The sequence below is a fragment of the Curcuma longa genome, chromosome 4 (genome assembly GCF_044706935.1).
Source record: "Curcuma longa cultivar G26 ecotype Majalengka, Jawa Barat chromosome 4, ITB_CL_G26_1.1, whole genome shotgun sequence".
Classification (NCBI taxonomy): domain Eukaryota; kingdom Viridiplantae; phylum Streptophyta; class Magnoliopsida; order Zingiberales; family Zingiberaceae; genus Curcuma; species Curcuma longa.
This window is the reverse complement of record NC_133864.1, coordinates 5,603,036-5,623,443: the sequence shown is the minus strand read 5'-3', so window position 1 is coordinate 5,623,443 and position 20,408 is coordinate 5,603,036. Positions and strand designations below refer to the sequence as shown.

Sequence of the window (20,408 nt, the reverse complement as noted above, 5' to 3'; positions counted from 1 at the left end):
CGTTTTTAATTACTTTTCCCATTCATGTCTTTTATTTATGAGAAATGTGTTTACCTTTTTAATATTTATAATGGTTATGCTTTGATTAATTTTTTTATAAAGATTTTACTTATTTTTTAGATAAAGAAAAAAGAATACTTTTACGATTGATGTGCATATGTAACGCCTGCGACCGTCCGTGAAGGATCGCAGGGATTTTATGCCGAGGTCATCGACCGCATAGAGTTTTTTATGGGACGCATTTCGTCCGATAACTCCAAGAGCACTTCCCCCTTCTCTTTCATACTGCTCGGACCAAAAAACCTAGCGGAAGGGACATGGTGAGGCGGTGGAACGCGGTGGGGAGGCTCCGCCGACTACCCCGAGGTGCCGATCTCTGATACTACGCATCGATCCGGCTGGTTTGGTTCGCTGTCGGTCACAAGGCAAGTTTTCCGTTTATCGTTCTGCCTCCATCCTTCCTTCTCGTCTACTGAGCCCCTGATCAAAATTTACGCCATCCGGAGGTAGTCATCTGTGTTAAATTTGCCTTAGTTTTTTTTGTCTTAGGAACAAGCTGATCTGGTCGTTTTCGGGTGTTGTTTATAGTTAAAAAAATATGATTCCTTTGATCAGAATGGGCGGATCACCAGTTCGAAAGCTTGTCAAGTGAATATGCACATATTAGATATCGATAGTTAGTAAATATTGATTTTATCAAATATATTGAACCCTACTATTTTATTGTGGTTGGATATTTAAGTTAGGGTTTGGTACCTTGCTCCTTTGCGTCTAAATTGGTGATGCACGTTGATTGCACTAATAGTTGTTATTCTTCTGTTATTCATAGAAATGTTCCAAACTTCTACAAGTATGACAATTCAAGTTTGGGATAAGCGATTAAGATGGAATAAGTTGCTGATATCAATATAGGATCAGTACCACTTTATCTGAAAAAATTACTGTTACTTCCGGTGATGATAAAAGAGGTTGACTTAAATTCCGTTTTACACAGATATGGCAGCTTCTCAACATGTTGAAGTAGAGGCTGCCAAACTTTTGCATAAACTTATCCAAGAATCGAAGGATGAGCCTGCTAAATTAGCTTCGAAGCTTTATGTGGTATTGATCAATCTTCTTATTGTGTATTTGTAGAAAACTTTTCTCAAAACCTAATGCATGTTTTGTTTTCTTTAATTGTGGTAGATATGTCAACATATGAAAGTAAGTGGAAAGGAGCATTCATTGCCATTCCAGGTCATTTCCAGGTGAGTTCAATTTTCTTCCTTTTTGTTAATTCATTATTTGGCAAACAATGTTCCTCTTTCACGAGCAGTTAGCTTTCTTGTTTTGGTATTTGTCGTTAATTTTTTTTGCACAAAACATGAACTTCAATGTTATCCATCCAAAGATGTAGATTGAAAATGTTCCTAGACTCTGAGGGCTAAATCGACGGTTAACATTAAATGTAATAAGGATGTCTAACAAAAATTTAAGAAACAAGCTCAATGTACTTTGCATTTGTCATCTTTTGACCACTAAATTCTATAGTGTTACCAGAATATTACTATAGACACAACCTTTTAATCTGATCAATGGGTAAGCTAGACAAGGTAATTGACAACTCACACTAGATTGAACATTGATCGATTCCAAAGGACAGCCCATTAGTTAAGCTGTCTAATGCATATGTACAAGAATGGAAAAATTTGCAAGTGCTGTAATATAAATATCAAAAAATTAAGACGTAATGATAAGTATCACAAATTTAATTATTAACTTTGTGTTGGATAGTGGGTTGGAGGTAAAATCTGTTGGGTAGTGGGGAAAAAGTAAAGAGAGTTCAGTGGGATGAACATAAAAATCCCATAACATTTAGATATCTCAGATCAATTATTAAATCCATAAGATATATTTGAATGTTTAGAATGTACGAGAGCTTCTAGAATCTTGGGCGTATGTTATGTAATAATGAAAAATTTATAACACCATGTGATGACCAATCAAACGAGAGCATCAAAGATACAAAACATATAAAATTTAATATAATAAAATTGAGAATGTTGGGTTGAACACTAGTGATGAGGAGAGAATAAAAATATTATTAGTTGTAGCTTCAATAGATGATAAATTGATTGAAAGTAAGTTAGATGATATGGACTTGTACGTTGATAACATGTGGAATCTATAGGTAGAAAAATTGACTTCACAATAGTTGAACATGTAGCATCCAAGGGAAACTAAAGAAAATTTTATCTAGAACACAATGATTGTGCAATTGGCAACAATATGACCATATGTTGAGTTTGATGACACGATAGGATCCATGTAGTCAATGACAAATAATTAGGATGGACAGGCCACAACTGCTTGTTAGGGTTCTCTAGTCATGCTTAATTCTTTTCAATTCATTGCAATTTGCAAACTTACTATGCTTTAATTGGTGTATATATCTGTTTCTGCACAATATGAATTTCCATTAAATAGTGGGAAAACCTTGTCTGAATTAAATAGTTAGCTTTGCTGATAATTGTTGATGGCATTTAGCTTTGTTGATGATTGTTGATGACATAATAGGTTGCCTGATTGACATTAAAGGACTACCTTTTTTGGGAATGCAAAGTTTTCATATTGTACTTAATATATCGGAAGTACTTTTCCATGTCATACCAGGAAGTACACTTAAAGGTATAATGCTTTTTCTTCAGGGCCCTTGAAACTGTTATAAATCAGCATGGGCTTGACATTGAGGCCTTGAAATCATCCCGCCTTCCATTTACTGCTGTTCCTCAAACAGGAAGTTCTGGCCAGGCAAAGTTAAGGGAGAAGGAAGCAGTTAACAATTTGTTGCATGCAGGTGGAAGTGATGTTCCTCAAAAAAGTTTGTGTGCTGCAACTTGGCAAGTTTCATCCACTAATTTAGCTAATGAAGCCTTTGCTGGTCCTTCCAATCGCTATGATATGATGAAAAATACATCAGGCACAATAGACGTATCAAATAAATCGGGAATGAGTAAGATGGACTTGGTTGGACTTGAAGTTCAGCAAAGTTTATCTCAGAAAATTAGTAAGTCATCTGAGCAAGGAAGTCCAGCCAGCATGCCAACGGAGGACACAAGGTCAGCAAACTCTTCGGAAAGGCATGATAGCACTAGATTTGAGAATCAATCAAACAAGAAAGTAGTAAAGAAGACTGCCCCTAAGCGTAAAAGAGGAAACTCAAAAACAGCAGAAGATGCTTTGCCTGATAGCCCTCAGCTATCTGAAACATCTGTCATGGGCCACAGTTCTAGGAAAGGCAAACAGAATGACAAAGGTGGAAGGCAAGATGAATCAAAATCAGGTGCTCTCGAACAATCAAATACTCTTCATCAAAACACCCACTTATTTAATGTTTCTGGATCTCCATTTCAAAGCAAACAAGAAGGTTGTGAGGCTATGACTGAGAGGACAATGGATAACACAAAAATACCAAATCCATTTTCTCTAAATTCAATTTCTAAGCTTCCTGAAGAACGGGAGGTATTGTCTGCGGAGCGATTTTTTGCTCTGCAAAAGGGAGGGTTGATGGCATCAAGAATGAACGCTTTTAGCTCAAATTATCTCTGGAACCAGAACAAATTTGCCATGCCATCAGATAATTCTCAGGGTTCTACTTCTTCTCTTAAAGAACCTTCTCCTGGAATTCATGGTGAATCTTTGTATGCTAATAATCAAACAAATGCTAACACAAATACTGAAACAAGTGCTGATGTGCCCACCAGTCGTTTGCATGGTATTCCTACAGGTTCTTCTGGTGGTTTTAACTCCTTTACAGTGGCAAATGTTGCCCTTTCAGCTCCTGCACAATATAATAACTCTCAATTGGAGAGCCATGATTCAGCTTCCAAGTTACATTTTCAAAGAAGCTTTGAAGCTTCCTCTAGTTCTCATCTGTTGAACAGGGGCAAAGAGTTGCTTACTGTCAGCACTACCAAAGAAATTCCTCCCTCCAGTAAACCTGTTTTAGACTCACATACCTGGAATTCCTCTGCTATGAGAGAGGACACATCAAGATTTTCTGTAAAAGCTTTTGAAGGGCAGGTTGGTCTATCTTCACATGGGACAAAAGTAACAGAAGGAGATTCGTTACATGTAGAATCAAGTCAGGTATGCGAATCAATCTATTTTTAAGTATGGACTGTTGTAGAGATTCATCAGCAAATATTTAGTTTAAGTATTGCTTTTCTCTATCAGTTTGGCATTAATTATTAAACAAGTGTTCCCTAATTATAGTTAATTTTTTTCTATCTTCCAACATTTTCTAATTTTTAATATTAATTTTGCAAACAATTTAGTTTTTGTTATTGTTATTTATAGTTGTTTAATTTTATTAGCATTCCTAGTATTAATAATAATAGTTATGTAACAAATAAATAGTATAGAGTAAGCATGTAATATTAAGAAGAGTAACCTGTTGTTAAAACATGTTGGCAACTGATTAAATTGGAGTTTGGGATATCAATCAAGAAAAAATTGATTTAATTTATTATGGTTTCTAATGGTTCAATATTATTAATATCTGTATAGCTAAATTGATCACCTAATGTATAACATTTTTAATCTTTACCATATCATTTTATAGTCTACATTATAATAAATTAATTATCAATCATCCTGCCTTCATGGGTGTGGTGTAGTGGTAAAACATTTAGAGGAACAATCAGAGGATCAGAGTTTGAATCCCAAATGGGGCGAATACCTTGGAGGTCAAATTCTGAGTATGCAGAAGTTGTGCTATGGATTTACTTGGTAAGCAAATCAGGGGAGAAGACCATTTACCTCGAGGATTAGTTAGGTGAAGCTCAGACACCTAGATTATCAAAAAAAAAAAAAAAAAAAAAAAATCAATCATCCCTTTAACCTGTAAGGGTATCATATTATTGATTAAATGACTTCATTAAACATTGACTTAATTAACATTATGAATCAAAATATATTAATTTAAACTAGCATATCCTTAATTAAATTGCTACCACACAACCATACCTAGTTAACATAGTTAAATTAGTTAAATGTATTGACCATTGATATAATAAAATTAATAAAATATTCCATATTTATTACCTTCCTTTTACTCTCGCTCCTCCATCCCTAGACTCTCCTTGTCACTCACGCTGCTCCATCCTGAGACTCCCTTCTCCTTGATAACTAAGAATATTGGCTAGAGGATGGATGATCCTCATCCAATCATGTGTCTGACCTCTTCCTCCTCCCAAATCAACCTTTGATGTCCTTGAAGGCTCCAGCAGTCTGGCTTCTCTGATTTCTTCCCTACTCTGCAGGTTGTAGGATCGCAATGATCTGCTCATGTAATTGATCTCGCCAGCGATAGAAGCAGAGTCTTGGTTCTCCTTAAATCAGATTTTCCTCTTCTTCTGGCAGTATTCCTGAGTTGAATCCTTAGGGTCTGCATGAAATCAACTGATTTTGAACAAAATTGCTGATCCCTTCCTACTTCAATATGATGCTATCAATCTTTCGCCAGACCTTAACTATCTCTGTTATTTTCGCCCCAATCTGGATGACCCTTCAAGACATAGCTGAAAAATCGGCATCCAATCCCAATACAACTTGGCTTATCAGGATAGGCTGAATTCTTCAATCATTACTTGAATTTCAATTTGAAGTCTCAACTTCTTCAACATATTATATAAATTATTGGTTATCCTGTATGCTCAGCAATATGTTTTTTCTTGGATAAAGTGATTTGCTAGGAGCAAGGATACTAACTTCAGATTTGCGACATTGGCATATAATTTGCTAATATCATAAAGTAAGTTCATATCACAAAATTACAAATGATTCCACTGGCAGTCAAGCAATACCTAGAATGAGCTTGTTTTTTATGCTAAAATGTGCCTTTTTATTCTGTGTCCCAATACTGAGAGAATAACTGCAGGGAGGTGGTGCAAAAATGGACATGCTGCGTCAAGTGAGCCAAGATCTCTTTTCTAGATCAAAATCAGACAGCAGATCAGGTGGTATACCAAATAATATGGAAACAGGTGCTCCAACAAGTTCCTCAGTTATAAAACTTGGCACAGGTCCTTCTCAGCCTTTTAGGGAACAGCAGCTGAAACAACTTAGGGCTCAATGCCTTGTATTTCTTGCTTTTAGGTATGAATAACAAACAATTCTTTATTTTATTTTTATGCTTCCAAGTAAATGCTGTAATGATAGCAGAACCTAGATAATTATTTATGTTGACTTTTCCTGTCTATTGAATCCAGAAATAATCTAGTGCCTAGGAAATTGCACCTTGAAATAGCACTTGGAGCTAGTTTGGCAAAAGAAGGTAGCCTCATTTTTTGTGCATTTTTTGCAATTTTATTCAGAAATAGTTTCTACTTGTGTTGCTTCTTATTATCTGAGAATGCTGTACCATTGTTGGTTAACACAGATGAAACACACCCTCGCTTGAATGATAGCAGAGGAACTGAAAGGGAACCAAGTAATAGTCAGGAGAATTCGTTTGTTGGTCCAAGCAATATGGGTAGAGGACCTCCTGCTTCCTCATCTAGTGGCAGTATAGTTGAGCCAGAATTGTCCTCAAAGGACATAGCTAATGCAAAGAAAAAAGGTAGGAAATGCCACGTTTTTTTAAAAAATAGTTGTTAGCACTAAGCAGAAGAAACTATATGCTTTCTTCCTCCAGACAAATAGTGATTTATATACTGCTATCCATGACTGCAGAATCATTTCTTTCTCATCTAGGTGCAGCAGTCTGATTTTTCCAATCCTTTTGCAGGTATTTTTAGCAGTCAGTTTGAGAGTGAGGTTCCATCTAATTCTAACCACCAATCTGTTTGGGCAAATCAAGTCTCACCTTCTGTAGGATTTGGTAAATCTAAGAGTTTTGATATGCCATTTGCTCCAAGAGCCAAACTTAAGGAGACTGCTTATAACGAATCTCCAGCTGCTGCTATGCTGCATCGGGAATCTTATCTGAATCAGTCTCATAACTTTAGTCAGAATAACAATGCAGGCTCTTTACATTTGCCAGATCCTAACTTGTCTGGAGTCAATGTCCATCCTGATAAGCATCAGTCCCTTTTACCTGTAAAAGAGCAGAATCCACTTGCTGCAGGAAACAGATGTGAAAGTGTAGAAAATGTGTTTCATCCATCAAAGGATGCGAACTCCTTAAATCGAATCATTTCTGAGAAAATATCCTCCTATCCAGATGCCTTGACTTCAAATGGCGTAGCTATGCCTGCCATTCACAAACAACATCCTGATGCATACATGACAGGGATCATGAATGAGGTGGTCTTGGAGAAATCTTTTGATCAAGGCATTGGAAATCAAACAAATTTGAATGAGATGCTTGCATCTAATCCGAAGTACACAACTTCTGAGAAGTGTATTATGGATTATCAAAAGAGGAAACTAGTTGAAGAACAAAAATGGGCTTCAAAGCTTAAAAAGTCTGAGGAAAAAATAGCTGCATGCTATGAGAAGTTGAAGGTACCAGATATCTGTCCCTTGATTTTTTTTTTTTCCTTTTGTCAGACTTATGACCTGTCTGAATGGTCATATACTATGTTGGCAAGAAAAGAAAGTACACTTGAGTATTTCAGATCTCCTCTCTTCTGGTTTATGTGAGAGAACTATGTGTCTAAGTAGGCTTTACATCATGTGGGATATTCATGATTTGGTGCTTTATGTTTTCTTTTGTTTTTCTCATAAAAAAATAATTACTAAATGCTTTGTCATCCTTTACAATTTTCATTCTGATATATGGGTTTTTAGTATTTGACATGGAAACTCCTTGTTAATTAAGAGAAAATGTTTATCAACTGGAAAAATTACCTCTTGGGCTAACTTTGTTCCCCCCGTCTCTCTCTCTCTCTCTCTCTCTAAAGAAAGGATACAGCATTTATTGTGGTAATTATTCAATGCCTAGTAGAATCATATAGAGTTTCCATAGCTCGCAGCTACATCTGAAAGGGCCAACACTGTTTATTCTATTGTTAAACAGGTGATCCTCCATTTTGCTTAATTCATTGCTATACTCTCGTGTTTGAACCCTATACTAATCTCACTATCCATTAATTATTGTTAATATTTACCCTTGTTCATTTTAGTTGTTAAACTTAAAAAGTAATGCCTTTGCTAAAATATAGATTATCATTTATGATATTTTTAAAGAAAAGTAGCATGCTCAAGTATGAATAATTAAGTTGAGTCTGTTGATGGATGATGAAAATTGATATATATGACTATTACATTATTTAGAGTGATGTATATGAATGCCCAGTTTCCTGTTTACTGTCGATAGGATATGTGCATTGGTGTGTCTTGAGTTGATAGAAGACAGAACCTCAAAGGAATAGCAGAGAGAGAGAGAAAAAAGATGAACTTGATTCACTATTTACTTTATCAAGAGGAATCATTAATTCAACAATCTTTCAAGAAATAAAGCCACTCCTATATAGCTTAGTCAAGTGCGGTGTAAACTCTCCTATTGAGTAATTTGCATCCACTTTAAACTTTCCACCAAAAGAGACTTTTGAACTCTTCCATTATCTCATTCCTCTAACTGCAACTATGGAATGCTTTAAATAACTAAAATAATGATGATTCGTGGCATCGTTTTAAACTTCTAGTGTCATTTGCTTCCGTATGCTTTCAGATATGATTCTCCACTGTTTTTTTTAGTTTCTAATCCTTCACTCAACCTAAGGTGTTTGGGAGGAGAATTCTATTCTAATTGTCAATACTAGCAAAACTGAATGACATTTCTTTTTTTAAAAAAAACTAAAAAAAAAACTGAGTGACCTTTCCACTAGGATTGATATTAACTAGTACATGCTGAGTTACAGTATGGGGTGTTAATTTTCAACAAGGTATCTATTTTTATTTTCTTTGTTGACTCAGGAAAAGGTGAGCTCATCTGAAGATATTTCTTCTAAGACAAAGAGTGTTATAGAACTGAAAAAACTCCAACTTCTTCCGCTACAGCGCCGGTTAAGAAGGTTTGATGACTTTTCATTTTCCTCTTCCTTTTGGGATACTGTTGCCAGCATAGGCTAGTCTTACCAGCATTGAATTCCTTGTTTAATTATTATTCGTGAACACATTTCTTTTCATCATTTGTTCTAATTGGTGGCACTTTTTTTTCACTGGGTCTCAGTGACTTTCTTAATGATTTTTTCAAGCCTGTAACACCTGCGATGGATCGACTAAAGTCATTCAAGAAACACAGACATGGACGACGAATTAAGCAGCTTGAAAAGTTTGAACAGAAAATGAAGGAAGAAAGGCAAAAGCGAATTCGTGAAAGACAAAAAGAATTCTTTGGTGAAATAGAAAATCACAAGTATGTCTCATTTATCGATCCCATTTTATATATCTTTCTGAAATTTGTGTGTTTGGGTTCATCTTTTTTGTTACAGTGGCATCGTTCATTTTATTTTAATAGATGTTTCATGCTGTTATTGTTTTGACTCAAGCAATTGGGATGCACTGTTTGTTGTTGTTGTTGTTGTCATGTGGAATGTATAACATTTATGTAGTGGCAGGATGTTGAATTACTTTGTTTATCTAAATCCGAAATTTTCAGAGAGAAACTTGAGGAGTCCTTCAAGATTAAGAGAGAGCGTTGGAAGGGTTTTAATAAATACGTGAAGGAATTTCATAAAAGAAAAGAGAGGGCATACCGGGAGAAGATTGACAGGATCCAACGTGAGAAGATTAATCTATTGAAGAATAATGATGTAGAGGGATATCTGAGAATGGTTCAGGTGTTCATCAATATTCTGTATTCATCTATTTTATTTTATTTGCTAGCTTCTTTTCTTTTATTGATGAACTATGTTTTCAATCTAGGATACAAAATCAGATCGTGTTAAGCAGCTTCTTAAGGAGACTGAAAAGTATCTTCAGAAGCTGGGTTCAAAGATAAATGATGCCAAGTCCATGGCAAAGCAATTTGAAATGGATGAAAGCCGAGACCAAACTATGGTTGAAAACAATGAGACTGCTAATGAGAACGATGATGAAAGCGATCAGGCTCAAGTATGCTAGAATGTGTTTTTTTAAAGCATTCTTTACTTATCCTCTCCGGCTTACTCTTTCTGTGGTGCAGCATTATTTGGAGAGCAATGAAAAATACTACAAATTGGCTCATAGGTGTGAATGCTATTTAATTCAAACTCTCTATTTTTGTTTTCTGATGCTTAAAAATTCAGGCAGTATGTCTTTTGATGAAAGATGCTTTGTGATTTTTTTTTTTTTTTGTAAACTGTGCCAAAATAGAGTTGTTAAATTATACTGATCTTTTGCTTTGAAATTTTATTTGATTCAGTGTAAAAGAGAGTATAAGTGAGCAACCAATATCTCTTCGTGGAGGAAAATTGCGGGAGTAAGTATGCTCAATGTTTTATCTTCCTTTCAATCACAAGTCATTGCCCTTTATTCTCGTGTCCTTCAGGTAAACTTACCTATGTTTTTGACTTTCTACCATACTTGCAAATTTGTACTGGTAAATATTTCAGGTATCAGATGAATGGTTTACGTTGGTTGGTTTCTTTGTATAACAATCACTTAAACGGGATTCTTGCAGATGAAATGGGTCTTGGTAAAACTGTTCAAGTAGGTCTACTTTTTTTTTCGCTTATGCTTTTTGCTGATTTTTTATGAACTTCAATTTTTACTGATGTAAATTAATGTCTCGTCATTGTGTTGATGATCTTTTACTTTCCAGGTAATTTCTCTAATTTGTTACTTGATGGAAACAAAGAACGACAAAGGTCCTTTTCTTGTGGTTGTGCCATCATCTGTTCTACCAGGTTGGGTGTCTGAAATGAGTTTCTGGGCACCTGGCATAAACAAAATATCATATTGTGGTCCTCCTGAAGAAAGGCGTAGACTATTTAAGTAATAGAACATAATTCCAAAAAATCTTCTTTTCCATTATTTTTCAACCAGTGACAATATGTTCCATTTTGCAGGGAATTGATTATTCATCAGAAGTTTAACGTTTTACTGACAACGTATGAGTACTTAATGAACAAACATGATAGACCAAAGTTATGTAAAATTCATTGGCACTACATAATTATTGATGAAGGTCATCGCATAAAGAATGCCTCCTGTAAACTCAATGCAGACTTGAGGAATTATCAGAGTTCTCATCGGTTGTTATTGACTGGAACTCCACTACAGGTTACGCTTTCTATCATTATTATGATTTTTTTTTTGCCTTTAGGCTGTCTACACCTTGCTATATGAAAATTCGGAATCATGTACCAAGTTTAGGATATCTTCTGGATGTGACTTTCAGAGTAATAGTTTTATTAATTATAAGATTAGCTGGTTCATTCTCTTGTAGTGCAGTAGTATTTGTTTCTAGTGGTATTCGCCACATGATGTTTTACTTCTCATTTTTACAGAACAATCTTGAAGAGCTGTGGGCCCTTCTTAATTTCTTGCTGCCTAATATTTTTAACTCATCAGAGGATTTCTCTCAATGGTTCAACAAACCATTTGAAACCAATGGAGATAGCAATCCTGATGAAGTAAGTATTTTCTTTTTGTTGTTCTGGGACTCTTTAATTAATGTAAATGCCATCACCAGTGCCACATTGAGACTCCACTATCTTTTTAGGCATTACTCTCTGAAGAGGAAAATCTTTTAATTATAAACCGTCTTCACCAAGTTCTTCGACCTTTTGTTCTTCGAAGACTTAAACATAAGGTTGGTGATTAATTTGTCAGGTTTGGTTATATAGCTTCTCAATCTTACTGAAACTCTGAAATTGTTAAATTCTCCTTGTTCTGTCCTGTGTTTCTATTCTGGTGTAATTCAATGATTACTTATTTGAAGTGCTTGTATGAAGGTGAACTGGTTACAGTTTAGATGGATTATTTTGCAATATGCCTCACTATGACTTGACAAATGATAAAACATGCTATGATGAGTGATTTTTTAAAGAAAAACTTCTATCGATGATAATTAAACTTGAGTGGTAGTGTTGTTCACCTCTGTTTCTATGCTCTACTGATATTTAGGCAAGACATCTGAGGCTCCTGACTGCAAGAAACCTTGGAATTGAGCTATTAACTAGTGGGCAACTTAGACCTAGGTTCCTAAAGATATAGGCATCAGAGCATGAACTGAAATTTCAGTGGTCAAAATTGCTGACTTTGATGTATGGTTATTAGATAAGATTTTCTTGATGGTGGTAAGTTATGGATGGAAGGCTGTTAAAATTTTCCCTCTCATTTTCTCATGCTACTTGATTTATTTCCCTATTTGTTATTTCCTTCCTTTATTTTTTAGGCCTATCCATGCAAAAGAACTTGAGATGCATCAGTTTTGTGGAACAAAAAATGAACTTGAAATAGTCTATTATCGAAAAATATGTGAAAAAACTGGAAGTTAAGTTTCTTGCAAATTTCTTTGAATTATATTGTTGTTTGTTTACAGTTTTTTGCTTTTCATTGTCAAAATGCAGTCTGTCAGGACTAAAAGTTTGTTATGCTTATAGTTCAAACATGTTTATATTTTTGTTTTTGTGCTGCTTAAGTCAGGTTGGAAATTCTTTTTGGTTAGTTTTCTTTTATGTAACAAAAAGAGTATGGTAGGCATTCTTGTGTTATCTCTTTTTTTACTTCGTCTATAATTTTATACTTGGATCTGAAAATCATGTATGTGTTTGCCTGTATAATGTTTATTCAAATGTATGTTGAAATTGGAGTTTTGGACTTGTTGCATGCAATCTTTACTTGTAAGCTGATGTATCTTTTATTTTCAAATTCCAAATAATGTCTTTGGATTTCTGATTGGTAGGTTGAGAATCAATTGCCTGAGAAAATTGAAAGACTTGTAAGATGTGAGGCTTCTGCTTATCAGAAACTCTTAATGAAAAGAGTGGAGGAGAATCTTGGTTCATTAGGAAGTGTTAAGGTGTCAACTTTATCATTTCACCTCTTTCATTTAACAATATTGCTCTTTGAATAGCTCTTGAGTTACATTTCCTTTTTTGATCAGGCACGCTCAATCCACAATACTGTGATGGAAATGCGTAATATATGCAATCACCCATATCTTAGTCAACTTCATGTTGAAGAGGCATGTTTAAGTTATACATGACATTTCACTTGAAAACTTTCCCCCTATTTCATGATTGAATTGCTGATGCAGGTTGACAGATTTCTGCCTAAACATTTTCTGCCATCTATTATTAGACTTTGTGGAAAGCTTGAGATGTTGGACAGATTGCTTCCCAAGCTCAAAGCAACTGGTCATCGAGTACGTCAACTTTAAAGTTCTTTTATCAACATCTATTTCCTGGCCAGTGTATTTAGCTATATCTTTATGGTCATTTTATTGTTCAAAACTTATATTTATAATCCTAGAGATCCATATTTCAATGTTGATGTTTGTAAATATTGCATTGGCACAGCCTGGCTTCTCTTATGTTCAATCCCTTTCGTCATCTTCTATGGGTTGTATGTATTTTTGTGGGTGTGTGTGTGTGTGTATGCATATATATATCATGAGCAATAACTGTTACAACTTTTTTTCTACGTGTAACTCATGATCTTAGACTATACTTGCATGGGAAGAAAATTTTGTGATGTTTGGCCTAATTTTGCTACACTTCATTTTCAGTTGGAATTTTTTTTTTTTGGTTTCATCCAATAATCAATGCCATTATATTAGACATTGCCTCACTGCATGATGTCAGGTTCTTTTTTTCTCAACAATGACGAGGCTGCTTGATGTCATGGAGGATTATCTCTATTGGAAACGATATAGTTACCTTCGTTTGGATGGACACACGTCTGGGCTTGACCGTGGAGCTTTAGTTGATGAATTCAACCGTTCTGATTCACAAGCATTCATATTTCTCCTAAGGTTTTCTATTTTTTCACATCAAAAGGAAAACTAAGTATTTCCCATCTTCAGTATATTCTGATATTGCTGTGTCACTGATGCTTTTATTAGCATTCGAGCTGGAGGGGTTGGTGTAAATCTTCAAGCTGCAGATACTGTCATCATATTTGACACTGACTGGAATCCACAGGCAATATTCACTTCTTGTGATCCTATATTTATAACTATTGTTAGTTTAATATTGTCATCTAACATTTTCCCCGAGGATATAGGTTGATTTGCAAGCTCAAGCAAGGGCCCATCGGATTGGACAAAAGAGGGATGTACTTGTTTTACGGTTGGAGACAGTATGTTGTATATTCATTAGTAAAGCTTACATAAAGGATGTTGATATCATACTTGCCACTTTATAAACAATTTTTTTAGCAATTGTCTTTTTTTCCCTTGATTTTTTCTGTTGATGGGGATATCCAAAGAATGTTTTCTTTGATCTTATTTTTGTAGCAATTGTCTTTTCCAGTTTATGTATGATTTTTGTTCTTGTTCTTGTTCTTGGTTCGATGTGTGCAGGTACATACTGTTGAAGAACAAGTAAGGGCTGCAGCAGAACACAAACTCTGTGTTGCTAATCAGAGCATCACTGCAGGATTCTTTGACAATAACACTAGGTATTTTGGTCTTCTCCTATGCACCAAATTGTAAACTCCAGCCAACTGTGATCTTTGATGAATTTGTTTTTGTTCTACTTCATACAGTGCTGAGGACAGAAGGGAATACTTGGAAAATCTTCTTCGGGAGTCTAAGAAGGAAGCAGCTGCGCCTGTTTTGGACGATGATTCTCTCAATGATATCCTTGCCCGAAGGTACTTTCTGTTTTTTTTATATATTATTTTTGTTATTATGGTGGATAACTATTATCTGTGTTATCACAGTGCATCTTATGGTGAATAATGCACTCTTCCTTTTTTATGCTAAAAATAGTGCTCTTACTCTTTGCAGTGAAGCTGAGATTGATATATTTGAATCTATTGACAAGCAAAGGCGTGATGAAGAAATGGTGTTTCTCCTTGCATTTATTGCAGCTATTTTGTTAATGATTGATTCATGATGTTCATAACATTATAACACTATTAATTTTACTTGAGTATCTTCAGGCAGCATGGCAAAGATTGGCTCAAGGTTATCCAGATGGGTCGGATTCTGTTGTCATGCCTTCTCGTCTTGTGACAGATGAAGATTTGAAACCCTTCTATAAAGCAATGTCGATATATGAATCACAACCTTCAACTGCTGGCATTAAAAGAAAAGGTGAATCCGTTGGTGGCCTTGATACACAGCACTATGGAAGGGGCAAACGAGCTCGCGAGGTTGATTCGTCTACCTAACTCTAAACAGTGAACATCATGTCTGTAGTGTATGTACATATTAATACATCACTTTAAATTTTCTTTGCAGGTACGATCATATGGAGATCAGTGGACTGAAGAAGAATTTGAGAAACTTTGTCAAGCTGATTCTCCCGAAACATTACCAATCAAGGTACTGAGAGAACCATGTCCCTCCAAGGATTCAGATGAACTTCTAAACAAGGAGACACATCTACCATTACCATTACAAACTGAATTGCCAACGATATCTAAAGAGCTGATTCAGCCAGTCAAAGAGCCTACTCAGCCAGTCAAAGAACGTACTCAGCCAGTCAAAGAGCCTACTCAGCTAGTCAAAGAGCATACTCCAGTTAAGCGGGGTAGGGGTAGGCCAAAGAGAACAGCAGCGGACTCATCCTCTGCCGCTTCAGCTCAACCAAATATATTACTGGTGCAGGATGTGAAGTCTGAAAGTGAAATGGTTTCTGCAACCCCTGCAGTTTCTGGACTGGTTCCTACTACTGATAGTGTGGATGTGGGAACTCCTGCGTTACTACCTTCATCCAATCCGGTCACATTGGCTCAAACCAAGGCTCACAAAAGTCAAACTGGAGCACCTCGTGGACGGGGCAGAAAACCTAAATGTTCATCAGCTTCTGGTGAAGTAAATATAGTTGCTGACCTTCCAACTCAGACTGAAGTATCATATGCACCTAAGGTTTCCGCAATACCGCAAGAGAAGAGAAGTGTTGACAAGTGTACAGTAATTCCAAATATTCCTGCTGTTGATTATCTGGCTAGTCCTTCTACACAATTATGTAGGGTTGACCTAGAATCAGTTAAGACTTCAAATTTGTCTCAAGAATCTGATAAGGAAAATTCATCTGCTGAAATGAGTGAAGCTGGGGTGGTTCCTGATGCAGCAATGATTAAAGCAGTGCCTCTCAAGGCAAAATTACCTGCCACTATTGATAACATGAGCTCTACAAGGGCTAAATCAAGTGCAAAACAGAAAGTACATGAGAATCTAGGTGACTTATCTAATGTTGGCACTCAGAAAACAGTATCTGGCGGTGTTGGATTAGCAGAGCAGCAGAACTTTACAGATAGCAATATTTCCACTTTAAGCAGTGGGCAGGTAACGCCAGAACAAAAAGGTGATTCATTAATGAGCTCTAAAGTTGCTGTATCTATTCATGGTTCCCAAAATACTAGATCTATGATTCAGAAAAGTGGTGAAGCAGTTGCCCAAGTGGATGGCCCTTCTGGGTCTGTTGAAGCCATCAAATATCAGGAAATGATTAGTCCATCTAAAGCAACAGAAGCAGTAATGGATAATTCAAAAGTTTCACCCTCTGTAGTTGCAGTTCCCTTGGTTCAAGTGCAATATCTTCCAACAAAAGATTATGGTGTTGTGGCTCCTGCAGTTCAAAAAGGGCTGGATAAATCTTCAGTGACTAGGAAAAAAGCAGCTGCTCGAAGTGGTTCTGCAACAGCAGCTTGTGAGCGACGTGCTCGTCTTGCCGGATTAAAGCAGGCAGAAGGAGCTAAACGAGCAGATAACAAAGGAAAAGCTCCACATGCAGTTATTAATAAAGAGAAACAGGATAGTGAAAGTGCTGAAGGTCCTGTAACACTTGGGGCAATTTCTGCATCAGATGAGAAAGTGAATGAGAATCAGACTGCATTGCCACAATCTTCAGAAATACGGGTGTGTTCTGAAAAGGCAGAGAAAGAACATGAGACTCAGTCTGCTTCAGCACAATCTTCAGGGTTGGGGATAGGTTGTGAAATGTCAGATTTTGGCAAATGTAACATGGAATTTATTCCTTCTGCCACAAATGTAAGTTCTTCTGATCACGGTTCCAAGAATTCACTTGTTGTACAATCAGATAAATCCATTGGTGACACTCAAGCTGTTATCTGTCCAATGAAAGGCTCATCTTCAAGATCGAACTTATCAGATGTTGCTGTTTCTTCATCAAGCAACAAGGATCCAATGCTTGTTTTGAATGATGCTTCTTTGACTCCTATTGTGGGGCCCTCTAGTGAAGCTATGAGTGTGATGCAAATTCCAGAAATTGTGGAGACGACTATACATACTGAACATTGCAACAGTGAAAGGTCTGCAGAGACTAGTTTACCAGAGTCACTAGGACATCAGGGCTCCACTACCTTGGTTTCAGAAATAGATGCTTCTGTGATTAGCTGTCATTATGAAAAGCTTGATGCTGTACCAGAAGAGTCTCTGTTGAAGAAAGAACTGGAGGAGAATATCTCTGAACCATGCAAAGAAGTTAGATTGGAGCTACCTGAGTCAATAACTAGGGGAGCTACCTTGGTTGAACTTGATCAACAGGTTGGTGGTATAGAAATGTCCACTGTTGAGGCTAGAGAGGCCGAAGGTCAGTCTAGTGTCACCTCCAGTGTTGATGCTAGAGAGGGCGAAGTAAATTTTTTGGGTGCTTCATCCATTGACAATTGCAATGTTCAGTTAAAAGAGAAAGGAATGGGCATTGAAGTTGGTGCAAATGTTGATCACCTATCCTCTAATGTTGAACTTTTTGAGCAGGCTATGGACCATCATGAGCACCACGATTGTGCTGAAGGCAAAACCAAGGAGAAAGAAGTAAGTAGTCTGGATGCTTTGTCTCATGATAATTGCAACGCTCTGTTAAAAGAGAAAAAGACGGTCATTGAAGTTGGTGCAAATATTGGTCTTCTTTCTTCTAATGTTGAACTTATGGAGCAGGCTATGGACCTCCATGAGCACCAAGATGGTGCTGAAGGCAAAATCAAAGAGAAAGAAGCCATGAAGATCTGTGAAGGTACATCATTCATATCTTCTCAAGTTGGGGATGTCTCCACACAACCTAGTCTAAAGAACCACGAAGAAAACTATTCTGGTTGCTGTATGGAGACAAACATTGGTTCTAAAATTGTTCTCCCTCAGAAATTGCTTTGTAACATAACTGGAAAAGCAGCAGAAGGTCCATCCTGCTTAGAGACTGCTGCCATGGTCATAGATGAAATGCCTTCATGTTCAGCTGATGTCAGTGATAAATTAGTAACTTTTGAAGCTCCTCAAAATTCATCTGTTGCTTTGCTAGAAAAAAATGATGTTGGCTATTGTAGCATGGATATGGTGCGTCACAATTATACTTTGAAGAAAACTATTCCTGATGTGCCATTTGCCAATCCTGGCGGTGAAGATCTTACTGAAACAATATGCCAAGAGGATCAAATTTCTGGTGTTGACAGTAGCAGCAGACACACTTATAGCCAAGTGAATGAAAATCCTGATGGTACAATGGGTGACAGCATCGAATTGGATGGTATTTCTAATCAAAAGAATGGTGATTGGAAACCTCATGGCACCATTGAAAATTCTTTAGCTTCTGACTTGGATATTAAGTATGATGAGCAGCAAACACAATTAGTTACTTCAACTAGTCCTTCACAATCCGAATATGTTGTTCAGCAAGATAAGGATACTACTATCGAGTCAGAAACCCAATCAGATAAGATGGATAATGAAGCAAAATTTCATGAATCCATTGAAAATGTTACCAGCACAAGGAATGATGAGCCTCTTCTTCAGACATATGATGGTGAACTAAATGCAGATTCACTTGATAATATGCAAACTTCCAAATCATATAGCAACTCTGAAGCGACAAACCCAAACCTTAATATGAATGATGCTTGTGCTGGCGCTGAACAAAAAGCAGACTTACCTGTTATTATGCAATCTGGACTACATGATATTGAAAATACAGAAACAGATTCTAAAATGATGGATGATGTTACAGGAACACTTGATTCTAATACAAATGCTACTGACAAGGGCAATGATGAGTTTGTTGCCGACTCTTCTATTGGTATGGATCAAAAAAAACTTTGGATGGGTAATATACAAGCTCCTGAACCATATGGTAGCACTGAAGAAACAGAAACTGATCCTAAAGTGATTGAACCATATGGTAATACTGAAGAAACTGAAACTGATTCTAAAGTGATAAATGGCAACATGAAAGATCCTGATTTCTTTCATGATAATACTGGTATGTGCCACAATGAGTCTAGCACTGATGAGCATGTTCGTGCTGAAACGAAAACAGACTTGTGTGGTAGCGTGGAGTTTGATGTCAGCATGTGCAACAAACTAATCCCTGACTTGGTTCAGTCCATGCCTGTCCCCAAACTTTCTGAGGATACTGAACAAGGAGAACCAGTGATCGTTGCTGAAGATGTTCATCAACCAGCAATAGTTGGTGAAGATGTTCATCCTGCAGGTGATATCCCAAACAACTCTCTGTAACCTGTTATAGCGAATGTAATGAAGCAGGCGATGCTCATCCTGGTTGTACGGTGGTTGCATCAGAGATTTTCACTGGTAATCTAGTGGGCAAAGATGGAAAGCAAATTGCCAAAGCTACAGATACACCAGCTGTCAAAGTACAAGGTGATGCCAGTTGCATAGAAAATGTTCAACTTTCATCTGACAGTGCTCACAACTTGGATTCACTTTGCACTAATGAATTAACCGAAACAAAAACAGCTTCAACTGAAACCTGTGTCGGTGAGATTGGCCTCCAAATGTCTACCATAAATTGACAAACCTGTATTGTGGGACTAACTTATAAACTTTTATCCTGTTCAAACAGATGGAGCAACCAATGTTGAACACGAAGCAACTGAACCTAGCAAAGTTATGGTTGAAAGTACCACTGTGGATCTCGGGGTCCCAGATTCCTTGGTGGAAATTGAAAATGAAAGTGCCAAAGAAACGGAAGAGTCAGTGTGGATTCTACTCCGCCCAGTGAGATTACTGGAGAGCTTACCGACAAGGTAGATCAACCAACATCATCATCCCCGAGCAAAGAATAGGATTAAACAGTCCTCATAAAAGGTATGTGAACCCATTCATCGATGTAACCTATTTTTGGCACATGTTGTAGTCATAGCAAATATCATGCTTTATGATTATGTTGTTTGGCAAGGCCTTATATTTCGTCCCCACCCTCGATTTTGCTCAGGAGCCATTTCGCCACGATCATATTTTATACATGTATTCCTGTGTGTAAATGTATTAATATGGATAGTGTCTGTCACTTAATGGTTCGAAGCATGTGTTTACATGTGATGATTAAGTGACAATGTTGACTATACTG

General features: G+C 36.6%; 1 protein-coding gene across 1 annotated transcript; it reads left to right on the top strand.

Annotated features, from left to right (window-relative positions):
* Positions 1 to 300: 300 nt before the first annotated feature.
* On the top strand, positions 301 to 20,408 carry LOC141827869 (uncharacterized). The gene is given in 34 exon segments (XM_074715204.1): positions 301 to 425; positions 995 to 1,101; positions 1,186 to 1,247; positions 2,688 to 4,128; positions 5,921 to 6,138; positions 6,252 to 6,316; positions 6,422 to 6,601; positions 6,770 to 7,488; positions 8,902 to 8,999; positions 9,158 to 9,343; positions 9,587 to 9,767; positions 9,853 to 10,041; positions 10,112 to 10,155; positions 10,331 to 10,387; positions 10,521 to 10,617; positions 10,730 to 10,902; positions 10,977 to 11,190; positions 11,418 to 11,543; positions 11,633 to 11,722; positions 12,818 to 12,934; positions 13,019 to 13,099; positions 13,172 to 13,279; positions 13,719 to 13,888; positions 13,979 to 14,057; positions 14,140 to 14,214; positions 14,438 to 14,535; positions 14,623 to 14,730; positions 14,867 to 14,924; positions 15,022 to 15,234; positions 15,323 to 17,863; positions 17,987 to 19,538; positions 19,541 to 19,816; positions 19,902 to 20,030; positions 20,033 to 20,408. Coding segments are annotated over 33 exon segments (9,942 nt in total). The 5' UTR covers positions 301 to 425; positions 995 to 996; the 3' UTR covers positions 20,125 to 20,408.